Source organism: Heterodontus francisci, chromosome 20 (assembly GCF_036365525.1).
Source record: "Heterodontus francisci isolate sHetFra1 chromosome 20, sHetFra1.hap1, whole genome shotgun sequence".
NCBI classification, from domain to species: domain Eukaryota; kingdom Metazoa; phylum Chordata; class Chondrichthyes; order Heterodontiformes; family Heterodontidae; genus Heterodontus; species Heterodontus francisci.
Window position 1 is genome coordinate 55236203 of NC_090390.1, and position 23895 is coordinate 55260097.

The 23895-nt window shown below is 44.4% G+C and overlaps 1 protein-coding gene and 1 long non-coding RNA gene across 2 annotated transcripts in view; one reads left to right on the plus strand and one right to left on the minus strand.

Moving 5' to 3' along the window:
- Window positions 1-14708, minus strand: part of LOC137380646 (uncharacterized) — a 116222-nt gene extending 101514 nt beyond the window's left edge. The window contains exons 1-2 of the long non-coding RNA XR_010977057.1: window positions 14622-14708; window positions 14147-14315 (exon numbers count right to left, since the gene is read on the minus strand). This is a non-coding gene — a long non-coding RNA (uncharacterized lncRNA). The remainder of the gene's footprint in view (window positions 1-14146; window positions 14316-14621) is intronic.
- Window positions 4512-23895, plus strand: part of cpxm2 (carboxypeptidase X (M14 family), member 2) — a 226790-nt gene continuing 207406 nt past the window's right edge. Inside the window, exons 1-2 of the mRNA XM_068052810.1 lie at window positions 4512-5387; window positions 6098-6199. Of these exons, the coding sequence (XP_067908911.1) occupies window positions 5144-5387; window positions 6098-6199 (346 nt within the window). The 5' untranslated portion in view covers window positions 4512-5143. The remainder of the gene's footprint in view (window positions 5388-6097; window positions 6200-23895) is intronic.

The following is a 23895-nucleotide window of genomic DNA, read 5'->3' on the forward strand; positions in this document are numbered from 1 at the left end:
GTTCGTTTTCTTGAGGCTGATGGTTAGGCCAAATTCATTGCAGGCAGCCGCAATCCTGTCGATGAGTCCCTGCAGACACTCTTCTGTGTGGGATGTTCATGCAACATCGTCAGCAAAGAGGAGTTCCCTGATGAGGACTTTCCGTCCTTTGGTCTTCGCTCTAAGATGGGCAAGGTTGAACAACCTGCCACCTGATCTTGTGTGGAGGAAAATTCCTTCTTCTGAAGACTTGTACGCATGTGAGAGCAGCAGGGAGAAGAAGATCCCAATCAGTGTAGGTGCGAGAACAGAGCCCTGTTTCACGCCACTCAGGATAGGAAAGGGGTCTGATGAGGCCGAATTGTGCCTTTCAAATTGTCATGGACATCCGGTCTTTTCTAGTAATCTGAAGAGATTTGCTGACGAAGTCAAAGGCTTTGGGAGATCTATAAAAGCAATGTAGAGGGGCATCTGTTGTTCGTGGCATTTCTCCTGTAGCTGGCGAAGGGAGAACAGCATGTCAATGGTGGAGCTCTCTGCTTGAAAGCTGCACTGTGCCTCAGGGTAGACACACTCAGCCAGCTTCTGGAGTCTGTTTAAAATGACTTGAGCGAAGACTTTCCCCACTATGCTGAGCAGGGAGGTTCCTCGGTAGTTTTTGCAGTCACCGTGATCACCCTTGTTCTTATAGAGGATGATGATATTGACATCGCGCATGTCCTGTGGTACTGCTCCCTCATCCCAGCACAGGCAAAGCAGTTCATGGAGTGCCGGGAGTATAGCAGGCTTGGCACTCTTGATTGTTTCAAGGGTAATGCCGTCCTTTCCAGGGGATTTTCCACTGGCTAAAGAATCAATAACATCACTGAGTTCCGATTTTGTTGGCTGTTCGTCCAGCTCATCCATGACTGGCAGAGACTGGGCTGCATTGAGGGTGGTACCAGTGACAACATTTTCCCTGGAGTACAGTTCTAGGTAGTGCTCCACCCAGCAGTTCATTTGCTTGCGTTGGTCGGTGATCATTTCCCCTGATTTAGACTTGAGGGGGGCGATCTTCTTGATGGTTGGCCCAAAAGCTCTCTTAATGCCATCATACATTCCTCTGATGTTTCCAGTGTCGGAGGCCAGCTGAATATGATTGCATAGGTGTTGCCAGTAGTCATTTGCGCAGTGCCTGGCTGTTCTTTGTGCAGCGCATCTGGCTACTTTAAGTGCTATGGATGTCAGCTTGCTGGGCGCTTTCTTGTATTTCAACTGTGCAGTGCGCTTAGCGGCTATGACAGGTTCCAGCTCTTCAAAGTGAGATTGAAACCAGTCTGCATTCTGCTTCTCACATTTGCCAAAGGTGGTCATTGCTGAGTCATGGATGGCGTCTCTGATGTGGGCCCACTTCGTCTCTGCATCCCCTGCAGGAGTGTTTTGAAAGGCTTTTTCAAGTGAATTTAGAAACTTATGTAACAGCTGTGGATAAGAAATTCTGTTAGTGTTGCTGTGCGGGTGGCCCTTCTGCTTGGAGTGATGTAGCTTCTTTGGTTTGAGTCTAACTATGCTGCACATCAGAGAGTGGTTGGTATAGCAGTCCGCACTGTGGAAGCTGTGTGTGATTTGGACACTGTTTATAGAGGCTCACCTTGTGACGATGAGGTCCAGCTGGTGCCAATGACGTGATCTTGGGTGCCTCCATGAAACCTGGTGACAGGGGTTTAGTATGAAAGAATGAGTTAGTGATGCAGAGGTTGTGATAGGTACACAACTCCAGCAGTCTCTGTCCGTTCTCATTCATCCTTCCAATGCCATAGCGCCCAAGGCAGGAGGGCCATGAGGCATGGTCAGCCCCAACCCTGGCGTTAAAGTTCCCCAGCAGGAACAAACTTTCGGTATTAGGAATGTTACTAATGATATTATGGAGTTCCTCGTAGAACTGGTCTTCAACTTAAGGTGGGGAGCAGAGTGTTGGAGCATAGATGCTGAGTAGGTGTACTGGGCCAGAAGCAGTGAGCAGTCAGATGGACAATATGCGTTCTGAGCCATTTGAAGGTGGTTCTATCATGCTGAGCAAAGAGTTTCTGAAGGCGAAGCCCACTCCATGCTGTCTTGGTTCTTCAGGATCCCTACCCTGCCTGGAGAAGGTGTAGTCTTGCTCTCTTAGAGATCCGCTCGCAGGGAGGCATGTCTCCTGAAGTGCTGCAATGTCCACATTGAGTCTACTGAGCTCGTGGTTAATGATGGCAGTCTTGCAAGAGTCATTAATTTGTGTAAGGTCTTCCGACAGGTCAGGACACATAGTTCTGCCATTCCAGCTTGCAAAACGAAGGGCTGGTACCTTCTTTCCTTTTTTTGTCATGCTGTTTGGTGCGGTGTTACAGTCCACTTGTCGGGCAATGACCCTGAGCTCCAAGCACCCATTGAAGCAGGTGGACTGTGGTGGGACAGAACCTTTCTGACTGGGGGATGCCCAGTTTGAGGTGGACGGTAGCTGTCCAGTGAGATGCGATGACCTCTCCCACCGACAAAGGCAACCCGTGGCGTCCAATCTCTATGCCAATTGAGCTGGATTTATAACCTGTAACTGCTGCCTTCCGTGTTGTTTTGGTCGCTGTGAGGCGACTATGGAGTGACCTCTCCATGGCGCATACCTGGGTGGAATGTATGGAGGTTGTGAGTTGCCCAAGCGTCAAAACCCCCCTCTCGGCCTTCCTAGTGGAGTCCAAAGGAGTTTCACAATAAACAACATTCCGCAGTTCATGGATTGTGAAGTCTGTGCAGATCCCAGCTATCAACCTTCACTCCCTAATCCTGCCTTTGCCCTAACAGTTTGTCTGTCTTTTTCCCATCCTGATTTAACTATATTCTGCTGAGCTGCCCTTCTAATTCATATGTCTACTTAACCACTTCATATCATTCTGATTCAGCAGGAAAGCCCCATGTTGGGAGTTTGTGTTAAGCAAACAGCCAGCTACCAGTGCTGTCCCAGTCCTCCGACTGATGGGGTGTTGAAATTGTAACTGTTTTGAATATAAAATTAATTTCCCAGGATCATTTTGCATGGCAGTCAATAATTCTACTGAACATTGTGCTGATATTTACCTTTCAGTTGTAAATTTGGAATTAAAAAAGATAATTCCTCTGCTCCCATACTCTTTCAACTTTGCTGGTGCAAGGGACTCTTTCCTGTACATTCAATTTTGACCACTGCCAGATATAACTTTGTAGCAGCATCTAATAGAGGCCACCCTATAAATGAATAGATTGATATAATCAATATTCCCATGTTGGGATGAAGACAATATTTAGCATAAGGAATCTTTGAATCCTTAGAACTGTTCGAGGGAAAGGCCTTGAGCACATTTAGGAAATTTAAGACGTTATGATAAACCTTATAAAACACTGATTCAGCCTCAACTAGAATATTATGTCCAGTTTTAGGCTCCACACTTTAGGAAGGGTGTGAAGGCATTTGAGAGGGTGCAGAAAAGATTCAGGAGAATGGTTCCAGGGCTGAGGAACTTCAGTTACCTCATTGGAGAAGCTGGTGTTATTCTCCTTGGAGGAGACTAAGAGGAGATTAGATAGAGGTGTTTAAAGTCATGAGGGGACAGGACAGAGTAGACAGGGAGAAAATGTTCCAATTGGCGGAGGGATCCAGAAACAGAGGGCACCAATTTAAAGTGATTGGCAGAAGCAATGGCAACATGAGGAAAAACTTTTTTATGCAGCGATTGGTTAAGATCTGGAATGCACAGCCTGAGCGTGTGGTGGGGGCAGTTTCAGTAGAGGCCTTCAAAAGAGAATTGGGTAACTATCTGGAGAAAACATTTTCAGGGCTACAGGGAAAAGGCAGAGGAGTGGGACTAGCTGAGTTGCTCTTGCAGAGAAACAGCACGGACACGACGGGCCGCACGGCCTCTATCTGTGCTGTAATGATTTTATGATTTCCTTCAGCGCATTTCCTTCAGACCATTGCATTTCGATTCGAATGGAAACAGGTCAATAAAATAACAGGTTTAGAAATACTGCTGAGATCTGTTGCTCTCTTTGAAAGTAAAATTTGTAAACTTGCTATTTTTGGCACTAAACGATGCTCATAATGTTTTTTAAACTATGGGTAGATCTTTTCAGTTAAAGCGACAGATCAGACATTAAAATATGTTTTTTTTTAGAGATACAGCACTGAAACAGGCCCTTCGGCCCATCGAGTCTGTGCCGACCATCAACCACCCATGTCTCCTGTTGCTGAGAACACTCTTCACCTTGTGAAATGATTCTTTGTGACGGTGTGAAAGATTAATGCTGCAGCCGCACTGACTTTGTTTAAACCTGCCTAATGTCTGAAACTTGTTTGTGGAAGAGAGAGAGAGAGAGTGTGTGTGTTTTCAGGACATACCTCTCACCAGTGAACTACTCAGCCCTTCCGTTAACTTGTCTCTGCACTCATGCAGAGTCTATCAATAGAACAATTCACACTTTCTTTCTGACCATTCTTTACAAAATGCCCGATGCGAGACTTCTGTGAGAACTGACTGCTGGAGGCAGCTAGTAATTGGGAAAACTCCTCGTCACCGTGAACGCTGAAAGCCGAGAAATCGAATAAAAATATTATTATATGTAATTCCTCTCGCTTTTGTTTCTGGGTTTGATCAGTTTCGGGAGCCACGCTGGCAAAGATCTCACTAAAACCAGCAAAAAAAAGTGTTTAACCTGCAGGCATCAGTATTATGAAACACACACACACACACACACACACACAAGGACAAAAATAAGCATGTCTTGACATTGTTTTATTCGAGGTTGGAGAAGATTAAGAGGTGGTGCCGGCTGCCAAACCTCTTCTAAAATAACACAAGTTCCAGTGCTTTGTAAAGAGATATGGTTTTGATTATTTTTCTGTCCCTGGAAATTGTGCAGTGCCTCTGGATTTGGCCGAAAGCTCCAGCAAGCACTTAGATCCTAATGCCGAAGTCACCTGCCAACATCCAGACTGAAGTCGCTCTTTTCTCTGCCTGACGCTTTTGGAATCACATGGAACTCATCATTTCAGGCTCATCAGGTCTTTTGGGCAGAGAAAGTTTGCCATTTTTTTTTTAAAAGCGCAGAGGAATCGATAGATGTGTTTGACCACATTTATTTGGTGGAGTCAGTACTGAGTTGAGCTGGAGTTGCTACAATGTTCCCCCTGATCCGTGGCTATTGCGTTCCAGTTCTAGGTCTTTGCTTATGGGGGTTGGTGATCTTCTCGGATGTTGCCTGTGGGGATCCTGTTGAAGACCACGATTACTACCTGCAAGAGATCATTTCCAGAGAACGTTTGTACTACCCCGAGGAGCGTCGAAGGAATTCAGAGGTTCCCATCGGGAGGGAGGCCAAGGGGAAAGGAAAGAAGGAGAAAGAGAAACCGGTGGGAGCGCCAGGTAAACAGTGACTGTCATTAAAACAAAACGGATTCAGGTTATTGCCGCGTTACTTTGACACAGGGTTTAATAGTTATCTGTATTAGTATATATTCTACATGAATATTCACATTTAAACATTGCGACGCTGTATTGCTATGTGAAACAGTAAAAATGTAAGAGATATAAATTTAGTTGTGTTTTAAAGTACAGACCGAAAAGGCGACTGGAGTTAAAATGTCACAACCGTTTATAAGTGTTGGACAAGATTTGTAAATAATGTCAGGCAGCACTGATAGTTTATTAATATTAAAACTTCCAAGAGTTCACGCGCAGGGCCGAATGAATACATTTTGTATCTAGTGCAAATAATTCAAGGTTGAAGACCGAGATTCATTAGAATTGTACTCAAAGCATGCAAACATTTGTCAGGAACACGTAAGATTCGTGCATTGTAGGTGTTTTAGTAAATGGTGGGACTGTGGTTTATAGATGAATTATCCAGAATGGTTGATAAATAAAGGGACCTCCTGATTACTTGGGAAATAAAATAGAAAGTACAGGCAATGTGTGAGTCTGCTTAACTGCTACAGCGTGAACTCGATTTTACTACAGGGGTTTAATACTGCTCGGTTAAACTATCACTGAAAGTTGCTACTACAACAACATTGAAACTATCTGTTTGATATTTTATTGTATAAGATTATTCATGCACTGTTTCTATTTTCCAGTCAAAAATGGAAATAAAAAAACTGAGAAAGAGAAAAAGTCCAATGGAAAAACACCAAATAGCAGTCAAGAAACCTATAGGGTGACTGAAGAAAAGATTGACAGTAAGTAATGAAATCTTTAATATTACTTTCTGTTAGTTCAGTCAACTTCACTGACAATTCTTACTGGTACCCAGAAATTAATCATTAGAATGTGCAATCTCACTACAATTGAACGACATTTGTTGCAATCTACACTACAGCATTAAGAAAGAGTTTGGAATTAGTAAATATTGGATCAGTACCCGTGCAGATATTGCATGTGCAAACCAGCTACTGGCTACTCATGGCAGATGGAATGTACCTTTCTTGAACTTTATATACATTGTGAAATAAATTCAGTGATATCATCCATGTGTGTATGACACTGAATGCTACTATGCATTGGAAGATTGCAAAGTTACAACATTTTACCAGTGGATTACTAAGTGATTTGGACTTCAGATCTTTATCTCAATATTAGTGTGGCTAACGGTCATATGGGTTATTGATGTGCCAAACTGTATGTGTTAAGAGTATGAATTTAATAACTTAGGTCAAAATACAGGGGTAGGATAACTTGGAGGCAGGATAGTTCCTGAAATATTTTGTCAAGCTCAATTAACATTGATCAGTAATACAACACAGTTTGCATCAATGTAAAGCAGCTTTGGTTTTATGTGAATTCAGTGCAGTGAATTCAAAAGTGAAGCTTGCCAGAATGAATTCTAGCATTGTAAGATCATCGCACAGAAGCAGCATACTACATCAGATTTGCATTGGCTGAGGTATAATTAACTCAATGTAAGTAAACTTTACAAATCTCCTGGGTAGATATGCACTACTTACATTGTTTAAGGTTGAAAAAGAACCAATTGTTCCATCAGCTATCCTCTAAATTTAGCTACATTTAGATGCTAGTGTGCCGAACTCGAGGCTTGTGTGTTCGCTTGGGAAGGAGCAGAGTGGAGCTGGCAATGTAACTTGGTTGCTGTCTCCAAGTTGCCTTAAGCAAGTACTGGTCTCCGGCTACTACATTAAATATAGTAGCATTATATGACTTTCGACAAGGATTGAAGTGAATTTACACAATGCTAATGCCTGTTAAAGTCTTATTGGAGAGAAAGGATGGAATATACTTTTACTGCATGCTTTGACAGATATCATCAGCTTTACAGTAAAGTTTTTTGCCATTCATTTGCCTAAAAGTTGCAAAGAACCAGAAACAATCTTAATATTTCATTAAAAATTGGCTAATGTAATCACAAGAATAATCCTGAAATTATTAATTATTAAGAACATCAATATTTGCTTTGACTGCGAGCAAACATCTTGCAAATCACCTGGTAAGAACTTATTTATACCACAAATGTGAATGGGATATTGTAGGTTTAATTGCAAAGAATAACATTTGAAACTGGCACTGTTTTGACTCACAAAATAACACGATGAATTACATGCTACCTGCAAACACAATGCTTGTAACCAAACAAATTCTTGTCCCTCATGGCATCTTTTTTTTATCAGTTCTAATTACTTAATCTTTACTATAGCAATGATTTTTAGATGCTAACTAATTGTAAGAAAATTAGTTAAATATTTGACAGCTATTTCTATCACTACACACAGTACACTCTAGTCATTCTTTCTGCAAGCCAACATCAACAGTAACCACGTGACTAGATTACAGTCCTGTATTTCTGTATCAAGGCGAATGTAGCATCCTTCCATGTTAGTTAAGATGATCACACTGTGGTCTTTAAATCAGAATGACCTTTGAATAGACAACTTGGTTTTGGGATTAACTGGCAAGTAATGTTGATAGACAGTAAATATCTGATTTAAATACTGTGTGTGAATGTATGATTGGGAAAGCTTCATGTTCACATGAAATATGTTATCTAGCTCTTGGGTGGGATGGTTCATGTGGGAGTTAAAAAGAAGAAGCAAGGAATTTACACATCTTTATTCAACACTTTCAGAGTTCAACCACAGCAAACTAATTCTGGCATAAAAACCTACCTTACTTGCCCTCAGTTCAAGGTGTTTTAATTCAGTGTAAACCAGTTAGCAAATCTTCACTGATGTGAATCCTTTTGAATCCATTATTATCAGTATTGTCGCATTAACTTACAGCAAATCCAGATATTGCAAAATTTGAAAGATTAACAGTTTTTCTTTGACATAAAATATTAAGGTGAAATCACCATTAAGATGATTTAGGAGATTAAATCAATATGAATTTAAAATGTTGTCTTTGTACATTCTAAACTCAAACATTTGGGACGGGCCAGTTATCAAACTCATCCAAAACAAGACATTGTAATTGTAGAGTGGATTTGCCATAATTTAACTGTTTGCCTTTAAGCAGAATGATTGATGATTATGCTGTTGTGAGTTTAAAGTGTTTCTTTCCTCAATTATATGCATATTATTAAACCATATCCTGTGCTGAAATAGTCATATCGTCAAGGGTATTATACGCCAGTAACACAGAATATTATTTCTTTGTAAAACTGCTTTTCGAGCTCTCTGACGGGTCACTTGGTAAAAATGTTGAGACCAGTAATGTTCAAGTTTTGATCTCTGTCCTGTAGTGAGTTAACTAATCTCAGGTTGGGACAGTGGTGGGAGCACTAAATTGGCCTCTGCATCCCTGGCGGACAAAGGCAGAGTTGGCCAGTGTTCTCTGTCCTGGTAATTAACCAGTGACCTCTGCTGGAATCACACATATGTGGACTCTGTGTGAGGCTTGGCTGTGCTATTTCCCATGGTTCATTATCATCACTATCCAGACTGTTCAGATTGGTGCATAAAGGAAAGGTATTTAAAGCACTGGATAGCTGCCACAAAAATACAAAACAAAGTTATTTTTATTAGCTGCCTCTGTTATCCCTTTTATCCTGTGCTGTAATATTGTAAAGCAATGGATTGGATGTTAACTTGGTGTGGGTTTTGGGTGGATGTGATGAGGCAAGTACGAAACACAGGCACTGGTATAAATTTTAGGCCTGAGGTATTTTAACCTCCAGGCCTCATTTATGGGCAGGAGAAGGAATTTGGGCAGCCTGGAGGCTATCTGTTGGTGCTACAGGAAGGCTTATCGTCATATAGGTAATTTGTGTGTCAGGGGTGGAGGCTGGAGGGTTTGGCAGGATCTCATGGGTGGGGAAGGGGGAGAGCCTAGGGCAGCAGTTGACCAGGCCTTCCTTGTTGAGCCCGCAAGCCCACTCCTGCTCCTCCTTGCTTTGTTAACTTGCCTTGGAGAGCCTCTGCTTCCTTCAAACTGGGTGTCACCGAATAGGGTGGCTGCAGTGAGTACTCTGCTCAGGAAAGTGTTAAAATGCGGGGTCCTGGCGCTGGGCGGAAAAGGTGAGGGAAATCCTGTCTCAGCCTTTCAGATCACCTCCCACCCCCCCCCCCCCACCCCCACCCCGCCCAGTGTGATTCAACAGTGCTCAGGCACTTAAGTGCACTGCACCGCGATCCCCAACCCTTTCAAAACGGGGATCCTGCCTCTAAGAGCTGCTGGGCAGTCAGAGAGCCGGCAGCTCAATAGTATCAGCAGCACCATCTGGAATGATGGCCACTGTTAGTACTACAGCAGGCCTGGAACCAGGCCCACCACTGGAGCCCGGGACAAGAGTTAAGTGAGGTGGAGTTGCCAGGGCTAGTCTGGCAGTCCCCAGTGTTGGAAAAGGGGTGGGGGTGGTTGGGGATTGAGGGCGGGGGGGTGGGTGTTAACCGCAGGGGTGGCCTTTGCCACTGGCGGGCCTCCATGGGCCACAGATTGCCCATGGAGGAGGCCCCACCCCTACCAAGCTCACAGAGAAGTCACCTCATTTTTCTGGGTGACTGCCCCACATCGCGAGGCCCCTTCCACCACCAGTGGTTTAATTCCAATAATGGCCAATAATTGGGCACATAAGTGGCCTCAATTGGCATCTGGGCAGGAAGGCAGTCTTCAGCCTTTCCCGCCCTTGACGTAATTGCAGAGCGATGGGAAGGTGACAGGTCCTCCACCTACCCCCCACCCCTGCCTTCTGTCACAATTCTACGGACCTCTCTCCAACCTCCTATCCTATCTCCATGGAGTCCATTAAATCCTGTCAGTTTCCTTCAGGGTGGCTTAGGTTAAAAATACCCCCAAAGTTGTTTGGAAAAAGAAAAGAAGCACTCAAAACCTGAAAGGATGATGGGAAACACCCTTTTGCCCTTTAACTCCCGTTGATGCACAGATTGCATGATGGGCAATTCTGTAAAATACACATAGTCATAATGCACAGACGTGGTTGAGAGTTCTTTTCGATGCTTGTGAGATAAAAAATATATTGTTGAAGCCCAGGCTTTGACACAGGTTTAAGTGTTGAAGTAAAAACAATGCATTGGGTAAATATTACTATGTCACATATAATTTATTTTAACATTTTTCTTTAAAAACTAATTTTGAAAATTTGGGAAATTTCAGCTACGAACAAATTGTAATTCACTGTTGTCTGGATTGTAATCTTTGGTGGTACAGTTTACTCCAAATCATTAAATGTTTTTTAAAATTTATTTTTATTTTATTTAGAGATACTGCACTGAAACAGGCCCTACAGCCCACTGAGTCTGTGCTAACCATCAACCACCCATTTATACTAATCCTACATTACTCCCATTACCCTCTCACATCCCCACCTTCTCTCAATTCCCCTACCACCTACCTATACTAGGGGCAATTTATAATGTCCAATTTATCTATCAACCTGCAAGTCTTTGGCTGTGGGAGGAAACCGGAGCACCCGACGAAAACCCACACGGTCACAGGGAGAATGTGCAAACTCCGCACAGACAGTACCCAGAATCGAACCCAGGTCACTAGAGCTGTGAGGCTGCGGTGCTAACCACTGCGCCACTGTGCCGCCCTAATTACTCTTCAATTACGATACCAACCCACGTGATTTAATCTTATTCCTATTTTTCCTTTCAGAATGTTGCATGTGAAAAGACACCATAACATAACATTAAAATGTCTAGAGTACTTCAACATTCTCCAATGATATTTTATATTAACATTGCTTAATATGAAAAGATGTACAGAGTGATGAGAGATTTATAATTACATCTCCCAAATGGCACTGCATTAGTGCAAGTAAAGATATATAAACACTAAGGTAAAAAGTTCAAAACTATATAATTGCAAACATAACTAAAGATCAGGAGGATTGTTTATAATAACTTTCAAATGCAGCACAAAGAAAAGCTTTTAGTATTTGGTTAGAAGAACATGTCTAGAATGGAAATTGTTCATTTTGATACTTTGATGTAAAATAAAGAGGATATGATTCACTGGAGCTGATTATTCTCTGAGTGCAAGCACGGAAATTGGGGTAAAGACCAATGTTCCCTCTAATTTTTTTTTTGTTGTGTGTGGCCTGTTCATTTCAATGTCCAGTACCTTTAAACTTTTCTGCATGGCTGCCCAATAGTAAAAATCTATTGCTTAGTGTAATTTTAAAAAGGACAGAACCATGCCTCCAATCAAAGCCACCAAATTCAACAGAGTCAGATCCTCACAAAGAGAATTCATGTGGCCCAGTCTGATGCTCTCAAGCAACAAGTTTGATTCATCCTCACTCCTAGGGCTTCTCCCTGAAGCTCTAATAGCGCTAACAGCATCTTAACAAGATAAAGATTTGATGCACAAAACAAAGAAATTTAATCTTTACTTATTAATAATAGAAATTTCAGGCCTTTATGATTTTCATCATAGCTGGATAAACTGTCAGCCTGGCATCGCACTGCATCTTAGAGATCAAGATGGTAAATTAGGTTCAAACCCTGGTCTGTACCAAAGTTGCTAATTTTAGGCATGGTTGTCTTTATGGCAGTAGGGCACCACAGTTGACATTCTTCTTCCTGGAGCAGGAAGAGTCAGTGAGTTCTGGAGTAATGGGGAAAATTGGGATTGTAAGCCAGAATTTAACCGTTCGCGGCAGGGCCGCAGAGGCGGAAGTGGAAGCCGATGGTGAAGGCCGTTATGCTCCAACCTCCGCTCCCGCTGCGATCGCACATTGGTTGGCTAATTTGTGGCTGGCAGGTGCAGGCGCCGACGAATCCACAACATGGGCGGAAGGTAGGGTGGTGGCCGCTTCATCCCGTGACCCAGAAGAAGGTGCTGGTGGCATGTTTAAAGGGCCGCCAGCACTCGAGGCCTGTATGCAGATCCCCATACCACCTGGGCAATGCCGCTTTCAGGGGGTGACCCTTCCTGTTGTTGCAGAAAGGCCACCCAGTCCTTCCCCCCATTAGGCCCCATCTCCAATGAGTCCCCTGCCAGGAGGACTAACTGCTCAAGGAGACCTCAAGCCAACACAAATGTTTGTCCTTTGCCTTCTGTGCTTATAAATCAAAAGGCCTCAGTGAATATCTGCTGAGTGCAGCAGGCCCCCACAGCTGCTGGCCTGTTGCTGTCCTTTAAATTCTGCCGAGTCTCTGACCCCCTGAGTGGCCCCTGTGCAGCTGGTAAGATTCTGAGGGGCACGGAAAATCAGTGTCAGTTGCCTCTTCAACTATCTTAATTGGTCTTTAATTGCTTGCTTGGAAATGGCAAGTGAAGTCCACATTTGGCTCGCTGTCCCTCCTTGGTAAAATCATGTTCTGGTGAGATGACATTGGGGACTGACCTGACATCATCTTGTGCTATTTTACATCCCTCCTGCTCCATTGCCGCCTATTTTGAACAGGTAAACCTCCGGCCTATCGTTTTATTTGGTTAATTTGAATGGAAAAGGATCAAAATAATTTGCTCCATGAATTTGACCATTAAGACTTGCCTGTTAAGTAGGGAATAATCATTTTGATATTACATTTGTCCAGAAGAAGAAAAATATTTGATTAAAAAGATCACGTATCTGATAGGCTCACAGATTTGTCATGATTTGTTGTTTGCTCTGTATTGGATAAATGGGTCTCATTTTTAAAGGCTTGTTTATTCTAGGCTGCAGATAATAATGAGAAAACGGATTAAGAAAGATAATATGGGCAGTGCCGCTTGCCTGACTATAACCTGCAAATGACAGCAAGAAAATCTTTTAATTTTCAAGAACATTGTGGTTAAAGATATACCCAACTCAGCAGAAATATCCATAATTCCAGTATTAATTATTGCTTCTACCTATGACATCGACTGTCAGTGGCTAGCTCCCATGAAGAATTCATGAAGCATACTTGTATATGAATGTCATTCACTTAAGCCATGTTTATCAAAGTCAAATGTATTAGTGTCTTAAAAACGACAAGAAAATCTGGAGTGAGACCATTTGGCCCATGAAACCCAATTCATGAAAGAAAAAGAAAGATTTGCATTTATATGGTGCCCTTCACAACCTCAGTATGCCCCAAAGTGCTTTACAGCCAACTAAGTGCTTTTTGGGGAGACCAAAGGCAGACTGGGTGACTGCTTTGTGGAACACCTCCGCTCAGTCTGCAAGCAGGACCCCTAGCTTCCGGTTGCTTGCCATTTCAACACTCCCCCCTGCTCTCATGCACTCATCCCTGTCCTGGGATTGCTGCAGTGTTCCAGTGAACATCAACGCAAGCTCGAGGAACAGCTTCTCATTTACCGATTAAGCACTCTACAGCCTGCCGGACTGAACATTGAGATCAATAATTTCAGAGCATGACAGGCCCCCCATTTTACTTTTATTTTTAGTTATTTTTTCTTTTTCTTTTTGTTATATTTTTTTTGTGTTTATTTTATTTTATTTCATCTTAGTTTGTTCAGTTTGCTTACCCACTGTTTTTTTTCATGTTTGTACTTGTGGCTATTCAGTTTTCAGTCCATTAACACCCTATCTGTACTAATGCTTTGTCTTTCAACACACCATTAACATGTTGTTTGCCTTTGCTCCACAACCTTCTGGTCAGCTATTCTGTGACCTTGTCCTATTTACACCTTCTTTATTATCTCTTGCCCCACCCCCGCGTTACTTGCTTATAACCTTTTACATTTCTAATATTTGCTAGTTCTGAAGAAGGGTCACTGACCTGAAACGTTAACTCCGATTCTCGCTCCATAGATGCTGCCCGACCTGCTGAGTATTTCCAGCATTTCTTATTTTTATTTAAGCATTTTTTGAAGTGTAGTCACTGTTGTAATGTAAGATCTGGGGGCCAGAAGCTTGCTGTGGGAGGCCTCTTGAAAGCTGTCTCTGAGCTGCATAAAAAATTGGAAATTAAAAAAAAACATGTGCATGACACATTCTGAGAACAACTGCACAGGCCTTCCTGTGAAGATTTGTCTGAGACCCTGTCTGAATGCCAGATACGAGGCCTTGATGTCCAGCATTGTCACAGGACAAATGGTGGGAAACCGAAGTTGTGTTTCCCTCATCTCAGTATGTTTACCAAGCACCTGCCCACATAAGGACATGTGTATTTTATGCTGCTATGTCCCTTCTCCAGAATAGGAAGTACGCAGCAACATGGCAGACTGAATTCCTGAGCACGTTTCCAGCCTCACCTGTTTCAGATTCACCAGCAACCTGATGTGAAGGGGCCAAAAAGTATAGGGCAGTTCATCATTTTACGGAGAATTTCCTTTTCTAACTGTGCTTGAAGCTTGTGAACTTTTACTTGTGATCTTTATACTGATGCTCTTTGTCCAAGTTAAACATTTTGCTGACTTCAGCATAATACATATTTTCCATTACATTAAAGACTCATAATGTGGCTCTGCTCAGCTTGATTTGCTTCAGAGAAAATAACTTTAGCTGCTTCAGCCTTTCTTCAAAACTGAGTCCCCCAAGGTCTGGATTCAACCCAGCCATTTTTCTCTGAAACATTTCCAAGGCACCGATATCCTTTTTGAGGTAGGGTGCCCAGTATTATAGAACCAGCCTCATTATTGTTCTGACCTGTAATGCTAGCTTTTACAGATAGAACCCGATATGCTTATTTATAGCGTCTTCATGCTGAGCAGATGGCTGTTCATGATGTCTTTAATTTCCTTTATTTTTATCTGTTTTATAACTTTCTTTTAAAAGAGCAATTCTTCCCTCTGCATCCCATTTTCTCTCACCCTCCCATTTTACTGTTAAGTTTTTGCAAGCAATTTTTGAAGAGCACAAAAGCTCAGAATAGGACTGGGCATGGATGGCCAATCCAATGGTGCTTTCTCCTGCCATTTCATGACTCATTGCTTATGTCCACTCTTTTCCTAAATTGAAAATTGTCGAAACCTACAAAGATTGACTTTAGAGTGAGCTATTTAAGGACAATACAGTATACATCCATATTTGGTAAAATGTTTCAGGCTGTGTTTAACACTTGTTGATCAAAATGATGTTTTTTGTACTGCATAAATTTGATAATGTTATCTGTTACGACTATTGGAGAAAGGTGTCTAGGGGTGCTCTTTCAGTCTTCACCTGGTCTTACTGTAACAGGGTTTAACTTTTTAAACACACTGTGTTTTGAGCTCCCGTTGGTGAATCCTTGTTCACCGCTTTCCAATGATAAGGTAAAGAAATGAGCACAAACAGGCTTTCTTAGGTTTAAAGAAGAAAAGAGAAATTTATTAAAACTTAAACTTAAACTCTAATTCGGTTAAAGCCTAGAGATGCATGCTGCTCCCCACGCTAGCATGCATACAGGATACGCACATGCAAATAGAGACAGAAAAGAGTAGAAGGAAAATAAAGTAGAAAGGTTTGAGGCAATTTCTGAAGAGGGGTTTTTGTTACTGTGCTTTGAGCTCGCTGTAGTCCTTGCTTGTAGATAGATCTTGCTTTTTATTGGAACCCAGTATTCTTCTGAAACCTCGTTCACTGTAGGAGACTTTTCTCTATTGAGGTTCGCATGTCTTCAGTGGTTTTCAGTTCCGTGAGAAAGAGATGGAAGCAGACAGGAGAGGTGGCTTCAAGTCAGCTACGAGAGATCTTTTCTGTCTTGGAGCAAACAGTATTCTGTCTTCAAACACTGTTTCTCAAATTTAAAACTCCCCTAGTTGGCCAGAAGGTGGTCACATGACCGACTGGTTTGACCATGTCTCTTCTGTGTATTGGAGCAGGAACTGGTTCCTTTGTTCCAACACTGTCTGCTAGTATGAAAAAAAAGGTCTTCCAGCGAGGGGCTTGACAACCCCTTGTAATAGGCCTTCTTTTCCCAGTAACGATTTTAAAATTTAATGTCCATGTGGCAAAATATATGTGCCTCATTCTTGGCAGGTGGGGGCCTGCATGACACCTCCACACCCAAGGTAATGAAATGCGATTTGAAAAAAAACCAGCGCATTTCATTAAAAGGTTTGAGGAAAATATATGATACAGAAAGAAAAAACATGCATTTCTCTCATTCATTTCCATTCATTAATAACTGTTAAAGCTTATTAAAATTGTCGTTTCTGGATGTTGGTGCTGCTTTAATTTCCCCTTTTTGGCATCCCAGTAACCATATGGTTCTTTGGGGAAGCTGTTATTCAGTTTGCCCATTTCCATGACTGCCAAGGGTTTTGTTCCTGTTGAGGTCATGTTGAGAGTCAGTAGTGGGTGGGTCTATCCTGAACTCTCTTTCAGTGCTTTGCTGAGTCATGCAAAGGCTTTTTACTTCAGGGAATGGGTGGTTCCCTTTTCTTCTGACTGTGGGGGAGGATTCTTTGTTAATCTCCCCTTTGTTCTTTGGGACATTCCTGCCTGCAGGGATATGTGCAGACTTGACTGCACTCCCCTGTGGCACTTCAGCTAGGTGAGGCATCACCCTCACAGTTTCTGTGCCCGCTAGAGGTCTCTCTTTGTCTCTGCTGGTTCCTGTAAATGCTGTTAGCAACTCTGGTTGGGTGCTTCTAGAGTCTGCATTTACATAGGAGGATGTGGGGTCTAACTTTTCACATTTTCCAGGGTTGGTTGACTGGACAGTAGGGGTTTTCATCCGGGTTTCCTCCCGGACTTCCTTTAACCTGCCCTCTTGGTCACTTTCCCCTTCCTTGTCTAACCTTTTGCCAGCCTTATGCCTGCCTGTCTCCTTTTGTTCTCGCTGGGGGTCCCTTACAGTTCACCAGCCCTCGGCTGGATGGTCCTCCTAACACTGGTGCAGGACTTAGGGATGCAGGTTTCACTGTATGTTGGGGTTTCCCCTCTGTGGCAACTCCTGCAATACTCCACCACATCTTTGTCGAGTTTTGGCCAGTCAGACTACTGTCTTATGCGGGCTTTGGTCTTTCGTATGTCGGCATGTATAGCCACTATAGTCTCGTGGGCTCTTCCTAATATTTCACCCCGGTACCTCTGCGACACAACTAACTGGTGAACTACTGTCCACTCCTTGCTCTCAGGTCTGAGAAGAACTCCATTTCCTCATCAGTACCTAATTTTTTTTAAATAGTAGCAATCAGGGACTCTCTCTGCTTCACTTTCAGACTGAGCAGCCTATGCTAACTCTTGCAATACTGGGTCGGCTCACTGAGCCCCAGCTAGGGAAAATCCATTTAATTTATTCCCTGGGTCTCCTAACTTTTCAAAGAAAGTCTCAGACATGCAGACCTCATGGTCATTTGCCTGCAGTGCCAATGCAGTCTCCTCTGGCGGAGCTGATTTGATCATCACCTGATCCACTACACATTCAGGGGAACTGCATCTCCTGACACAGCCCTGTCTCTCTGACCTCCTGTGGTCTATCTTTCACTACTGGGTGGGCGACCATTTTCACCCCCCGCTAGATCATTACCGAGGAGCAGGTCAACCCTGTCCATAGGCAAACTAAGGACAATCCCTCCAGTCAGCTGTCCCGAAATTAGGTAGCACTCCAGGTGCACCCGGTGTACAGGTACACGCATACACTGCCCTCCCATTCTCCACCATTTTGGTGTTCACTGGACTCTCTGGGGGAAAGGTCAGGTCTTTTCCCAGTAAAAAGGATCTAGTGACTTCTGCGTCCCTAAGAATCGCTATGGGCTTGCTTGCCCCAATCGAGGGGTATGGGGTTACTTTCCCTTCAGACACAAAATCCTGACAACCTTCAGGAATTGTAGGTTTAAAGAAGAGTGAAATTTATTAAAACTTAAACTTAAATTCTAATTTGGTTAATGCCTACGGATACAGGCCACACCCCACGCTAGCATGCATAAGTGATAAGCACATGCAAATAGAGACAGAAAAGAGCAGAAGAAAAATAAAGTATAGAGGTTTGAGGCAATCCCTGAGCAGGGGTTTTTGTTGCTGTGCTTCGAGCTCACTGTAGTCCTTGATTGTAGGTAGATCTTGCTTTTCGTTCGGACCCAGTATTCTTCTTAAACCTGGTTCACTGCAGGCGACTTTTCTCTCTTGGGGTTCATATGTCTTCAGGGGTGTTCAGTTCCGTGAGAAAGAGGTGGAAGCGGACAGGAGAGGCGGTGACAAGCCAGCCATGAGAAATCTTTTCAGTCCAGGAGAAGTTTTCTGTCTTCAAACACTGTTTCCCAAATTTAAAACTCCCCTAGTTGGCCAGCAGGTGGTCATGTGACCGACTGGTTTGACCAGGTCTCTTCTGTGTATTGAGGCAGGGACTGGTTCCTTTGTTCCAACACTGCTAGTATGAAAAAAAAGGACTTTCCAGCCAGGGGCTTGGCAACCCCTTGTAATAGGCCTTCTTTTCTTCTTAGTAACAATTTAAAAATTTAATGTCCATGTGGCGAAATATATGTGCCTCATTCTTGGCAGGTGGGGGGCTGCAAGACATACCCTACAGATACGAAACAGTCAGCACACACATTCTATGATGGTCGGTTTAGTATTTCTTAAACAGACAATGGACGTGAAATTCAATTGCCCTGATTTTTGGGCGCGGGGGTCGAGGTTCATGACGTGCCCACACACATTGGAAATGGGGTGGGTAAGACAGAAAATTCTTCTACCCACCTCATTTCCATGATTATGGCAGCAAGAGATATGGCCCCGGTGCAGTTCCGGTGTCCAATTTGGTGCCAGTATCCTCTGCACACTCTGAATAGAGTTCGGTGGAAAGCACATGTTGCAGGAAGCCTCCCGTACTTAAAGGCACAGTCTGTATAAAAGAGAAGTTGCAGCAACACACTTTAGGCTGCTGAATAATTGGTTTTAGACACTCAAAGAGAAGCCATGTCACTGCAAGGTAAGGCGAGGGCTCTTAGCTTCTGGACACACTCTACTGGTGGGTTGAAGGCTGGAGGGAGGCCATGTTTCCAGTGGGGAGCAAGAAGCCCTACAAAGTGACCCTGAGATGGGAGTGGGAGCATGTGGTGAGGGTGGTCAATGCCCAGAGTGTAGCACCATGACCCTGGCAGCTGTGTCGAAAGAAGTTTAATGGCCTCACTCCAGTGGCCACGGTGAGTGAATGCATCTCCGCATCATATCTTATAACCACCACAGCACATACCTCTCACACAGCTCAATGCACCACACTCCCATCACTCACCCAGCATCACATCCTGACACTCAAGACTCACCCCTAACATCCTGACACTGCATGTCACCCACACACACCTTTGAAGCATGCCAGCCACATACACCTCACAACCTCCACATACCTCCAGCTATTCAGCTATGGCAGGCATCACCCAGACACACAGTCAATGACATTCTGCCCTCTTGCAGGAGAAGGAGGCCCACAACAAGAAAGTAAATCAGAGGACTGAAGGAGGAACAGGTCGTATACATCCCCTCAGTGCCCTGGAGGCAATGGTCCTTAGAAAAATAGGCAGCAGTACTGGTGGCATCTGGTGCAACGGAAGCCATTCTGGGAGTCAGTTGGTGCCTTGTGTGCTTTTTCCACCAGCTGCTAACCCTCATCCAGAAAGGTGGCATGAAATGAAAACTCCAGATGGAGTTTTTATGCATTTGTGCTTTCCGATAGCCTGGAATGGCCGACTGTTCAGCACCTCCAGAAGCAAGTCAAGGGTCAAGAGGAGGAAGATAGCCTGGACCAAGAAGCACCATCACTCAATCTAACAGTCAAAGCCAGCTCAGAGACTGGCATAACGTAAATGCTGGAGACTAGTCTAGAGTCAGGACTTTACATGGTGAGTCCCCGGGTATCAGCAGGCTGCAGCAAGGCCAGGTGGATAGGTAAGCTTCTTTGCACACTCCCTGGTCACACACTAGTTCTGCTGCAGGGGACTGCTGAGGACCTTGTCGGATGGACTACAGGAGAATGCAGATGAACATGCACACTGAGATGTTTCGGGCATTTGCAGGCCCTAGTCACTGGCTAGGAGCAAGGAGGAGTCCTGCTCCACCATGGCACAGGGCATCGTGCAGAACTTGGAGCCCATCCTTTCTACTGTGGAAGTGGTGGGCACCTCCATGGCAGCACTGCCGGACCAACCCATGATGAAGTGTCTGCTGGCCGCTGTCTCAGCTTCTATTGTGACACAAGGTAGAGTCCTCCCAATGTATTTGTGCTGCAGTGAAAACTCAGATAGAGGTCCTGAGCTCCTTGGCTACTGGCATGCAGGCTGAGGCTGCTGCCATCCAGGCACCGTCAGCTGTCAACGTCGATGTGGATCTCAATACTCAAGGGGCATACAGGGTCTCACAGCAGTTCTGCCTTCCTACAAATTACTAGGATTGCTGAGGTGCTGCCCCAGGGGAGTGGCAGTGGCTGTATGGAGCACTTACCTGCTGTGCTCTCTCAAGATGATAACATTCATCCTCCCACTGCTGTCACTCCACCAGAGCCATTTTTGGTGCCTATCAGCCAGCCCAGACTGCTGCCACCCATGTCAAGGGGGTGCAGTCTGAAACCAGGCCCTTAAGGCCCACAGCTGCTCAAAGGTACCCTCCAAGGCCATCTGCAGTCTGCCCCAGTGAAAATCAGCAGCTTTCCACCAGCCATGTTGCAGCCACTGGGGAAGCACTGTGTAAGAGCACTTGGCCAGGCAAGGATGCCTGTGATATAGGCGCTAAACTGATGCACAAGTGTGATTAGTTCTGGGATTTTTGTATTATTGATGTATTGCAACATAAAATTGTTGTGTGAATTTTTTTGTGTTGGCCTTTATTGAGTGATGTAGACCAAGCGGACTTTGTCATGGCGAGTCTGAAATGGAAGTACTGTAAGGGAACGATAGGTCTGTTTTGGGGGTGGGGACGTTCCTTTCAACGGAAGAGAAATCTCACTATGTGATCCCTCTCGCAGCTGGAGCATATGGTCTTCTCCCTTCCTCCTCCTCCTCATCTTTCTCTTCCTGAGGTGGCCTCCGGATCCCAGGAAGTGGTGGCTGGGCCCTCATAATAGTGATGCTGTGGAGGACACAGCACACTGTCGCAAAGATAGAGACCCTCTCTGGCGCATATTGCAGAGATTCCTCACAGCAATCTAAGCAGCGAAATATCGACTCAGCAGATCAATGGCTTGCTCCATGCTGTTACATATGAATCTCCTGTCATATATCTCGGCTGTGGGCTCACCATTTGTTAATTTTGTGTGAGCTGTATTTTTCATTTCATTCAAATTAATTTCACTGAGCTGTTCACTGTGCCAAATATGTCTATGCTTTTCAAATGATTTGAATTTATGAATGAGTTTTTCTGATGTACTGTTAACAGTGTGGAATTTTGCTGGAATTGTGCACAGGTCAGAAAATTGGACTCCAGACATTGCAGGCCTGAATCAATATGTGTTGCATTTTGTGATGTGATTGTGGGGGCAGAAGCAGGACAAGTTGCAGGCGCATTAATAAGTAGAAAGAAGAATAGGAAAAGATCATCAGGCTAGTCAAGCCTTCCATATCTAGAAACTGTCAAGAAACTGTCATGCACTGTCAACCCGCTCCCGAACCATCCAATCTCATGGGAGAAGTAAAAAAATTGGCCTGAAGAAAACCTATAGCCAATTCAGGAAAATTTCCAGGGAATTCCCCTCTGACTGACAATGGTAATTAAACTAAGATCCAGGAGACTAAGCTAGCCCATGACTCCTAATTACAACTAACTAGCAATTTTATATATTTGGAAATGTTGGGCTGGATTTAGTCCTCGTGGGAGGGTCCACCACAGGGCCTGAAAGTGCGGGTTGGGGGGTGGGGGGGAGCGGGGTGGAGTGCAAACCCACTTCAGCAGCCAGTGGAATCCGGGGCTGCATCTTGTCAGCGGAAGCCAATTAATTATTATTTTTTTATACCCAAAATATACTTTATTCATAAAAATCTGTAAAAAATACATTACAAAACAGTTCCAAACAGCACCAAGTCAAACAATACAAAGAGTGCAAAGGAGATCAATTTCCTTCAATACAGGAGTGAGTTGCCTCACAACCCTTCCATTTCATTTTTCATGCCATGTACATTTTACAGCAAACAAATATTTTCCGGATACAGTTCGAGGGGTTTTCCATGGATCCAGCCCCTCAGTTCAGTTTGGTGGGGGACCTTACTCAGTGGTCTTTCCCCATTGAGCCTTTGCTGCGGCTGCCCCAAGCTTTAGTGCATCCCTCAGCACGTAGTCCTGGATCTTGGAATGTGCCAGTCTGCAACACTCGGTGGTGGACAACTCTTTGCGCTGGAAGACCAGCAAGTTTCAGGCAGACAAAAGGGCGTCTTTCAGCGAATTGATGGTCCTCCAGCAGCAGTTGATGTTTGTTTCGGTGTGCATCCCTGGAAACAGCCCGTAGAGCACAGACTCCTGTGTTACAGAGCTGCTTGGGATGAACCTCGACAAAAACCATTGCATCTCTTTCCACACCTGCTTTGCAAAGACACATTCCAGAAGGAGGTGGGCAACCATCTCTTCCCCAGCACAGGCACCTCGAGGGCATTTTGTGGAGGGGGTGAGACGTCGGCCGTGCAGGAAGGATCTGATGGGGAGGGCTCTTCTCACCACCAACCAAGCTACATCTTGGTGCTTGTTTGAAGGTTCTGGTGATGAGGCATTCCGCCAAATGACTTTGGCAGTCTGCTCGGGGAAACATCCTACAGGATCCACCATCTCCTTTTCCCATAGGGCCTTGAGGACCATTGCCTGATGGATTGGTGGTCGAAGGTGTTTTTCCGCAGAAATCTACGAGCGATAGGTGGTACGGCACAGTCCAACTGGATGGAGCGTTCCGTGGCAATGTGACCAGGCCCATCCTTCGCAACACCGGGGAAAGATAGAACCTCAGCACGTAGTGACACTTGGAGTTTGCGTACTGGAGGTCTATACACAGCTTGATGCAGCTGCACAGGAAGGTAGTCATCAGGATGAGGGCGATGTTGGGTACACTTTTCCCACCCTTATCCAGAGGTTTGAACATCGTGTCCCTTTGGATCTGGTCCATTTTGGATCCCCAGATGAAGCGGAAAATGGCTCGGGTGACTGCCACAGCGCAGGAGTGGGGTATGGGCCAGACCTGCGCCTCATACAGGAACAACGTCGGCGCCTTGCACCTGATGACCAACTTCTTACCGACAATGGAGAGAGATCGCTGCTCCCATATGCTCAGCTTATGTTGTATCCTGGCTACTCGCTCCTTCCAGGTTTTGGTGCACACCCCAGCCCTTCCGAAACATATCCCCAGCACCTTCAGGTAGTCTGACCTAACGGTGAAGGAGACAAAGGATCGGTCAGCCCAGTTCCCAAAGAACATGGCCTCGCTCTTGCCGTGGTTAACTTTGGCTCCCGAGGACAGTTCGAACTGGTCGCAGATGCTCATCAGTCTGCGCACAGACAGCGGATCCGAACAGAAAACGGCGACGTCATCCATGTACAGGGAGGGTTTAAGCTGAGTGCCTCCATTGCCTGGGATTGTTACCCCTCTTATGCTCGCATCCTTCCTAATAGACTCAGCAAAGGGTTCAATACAGCAAA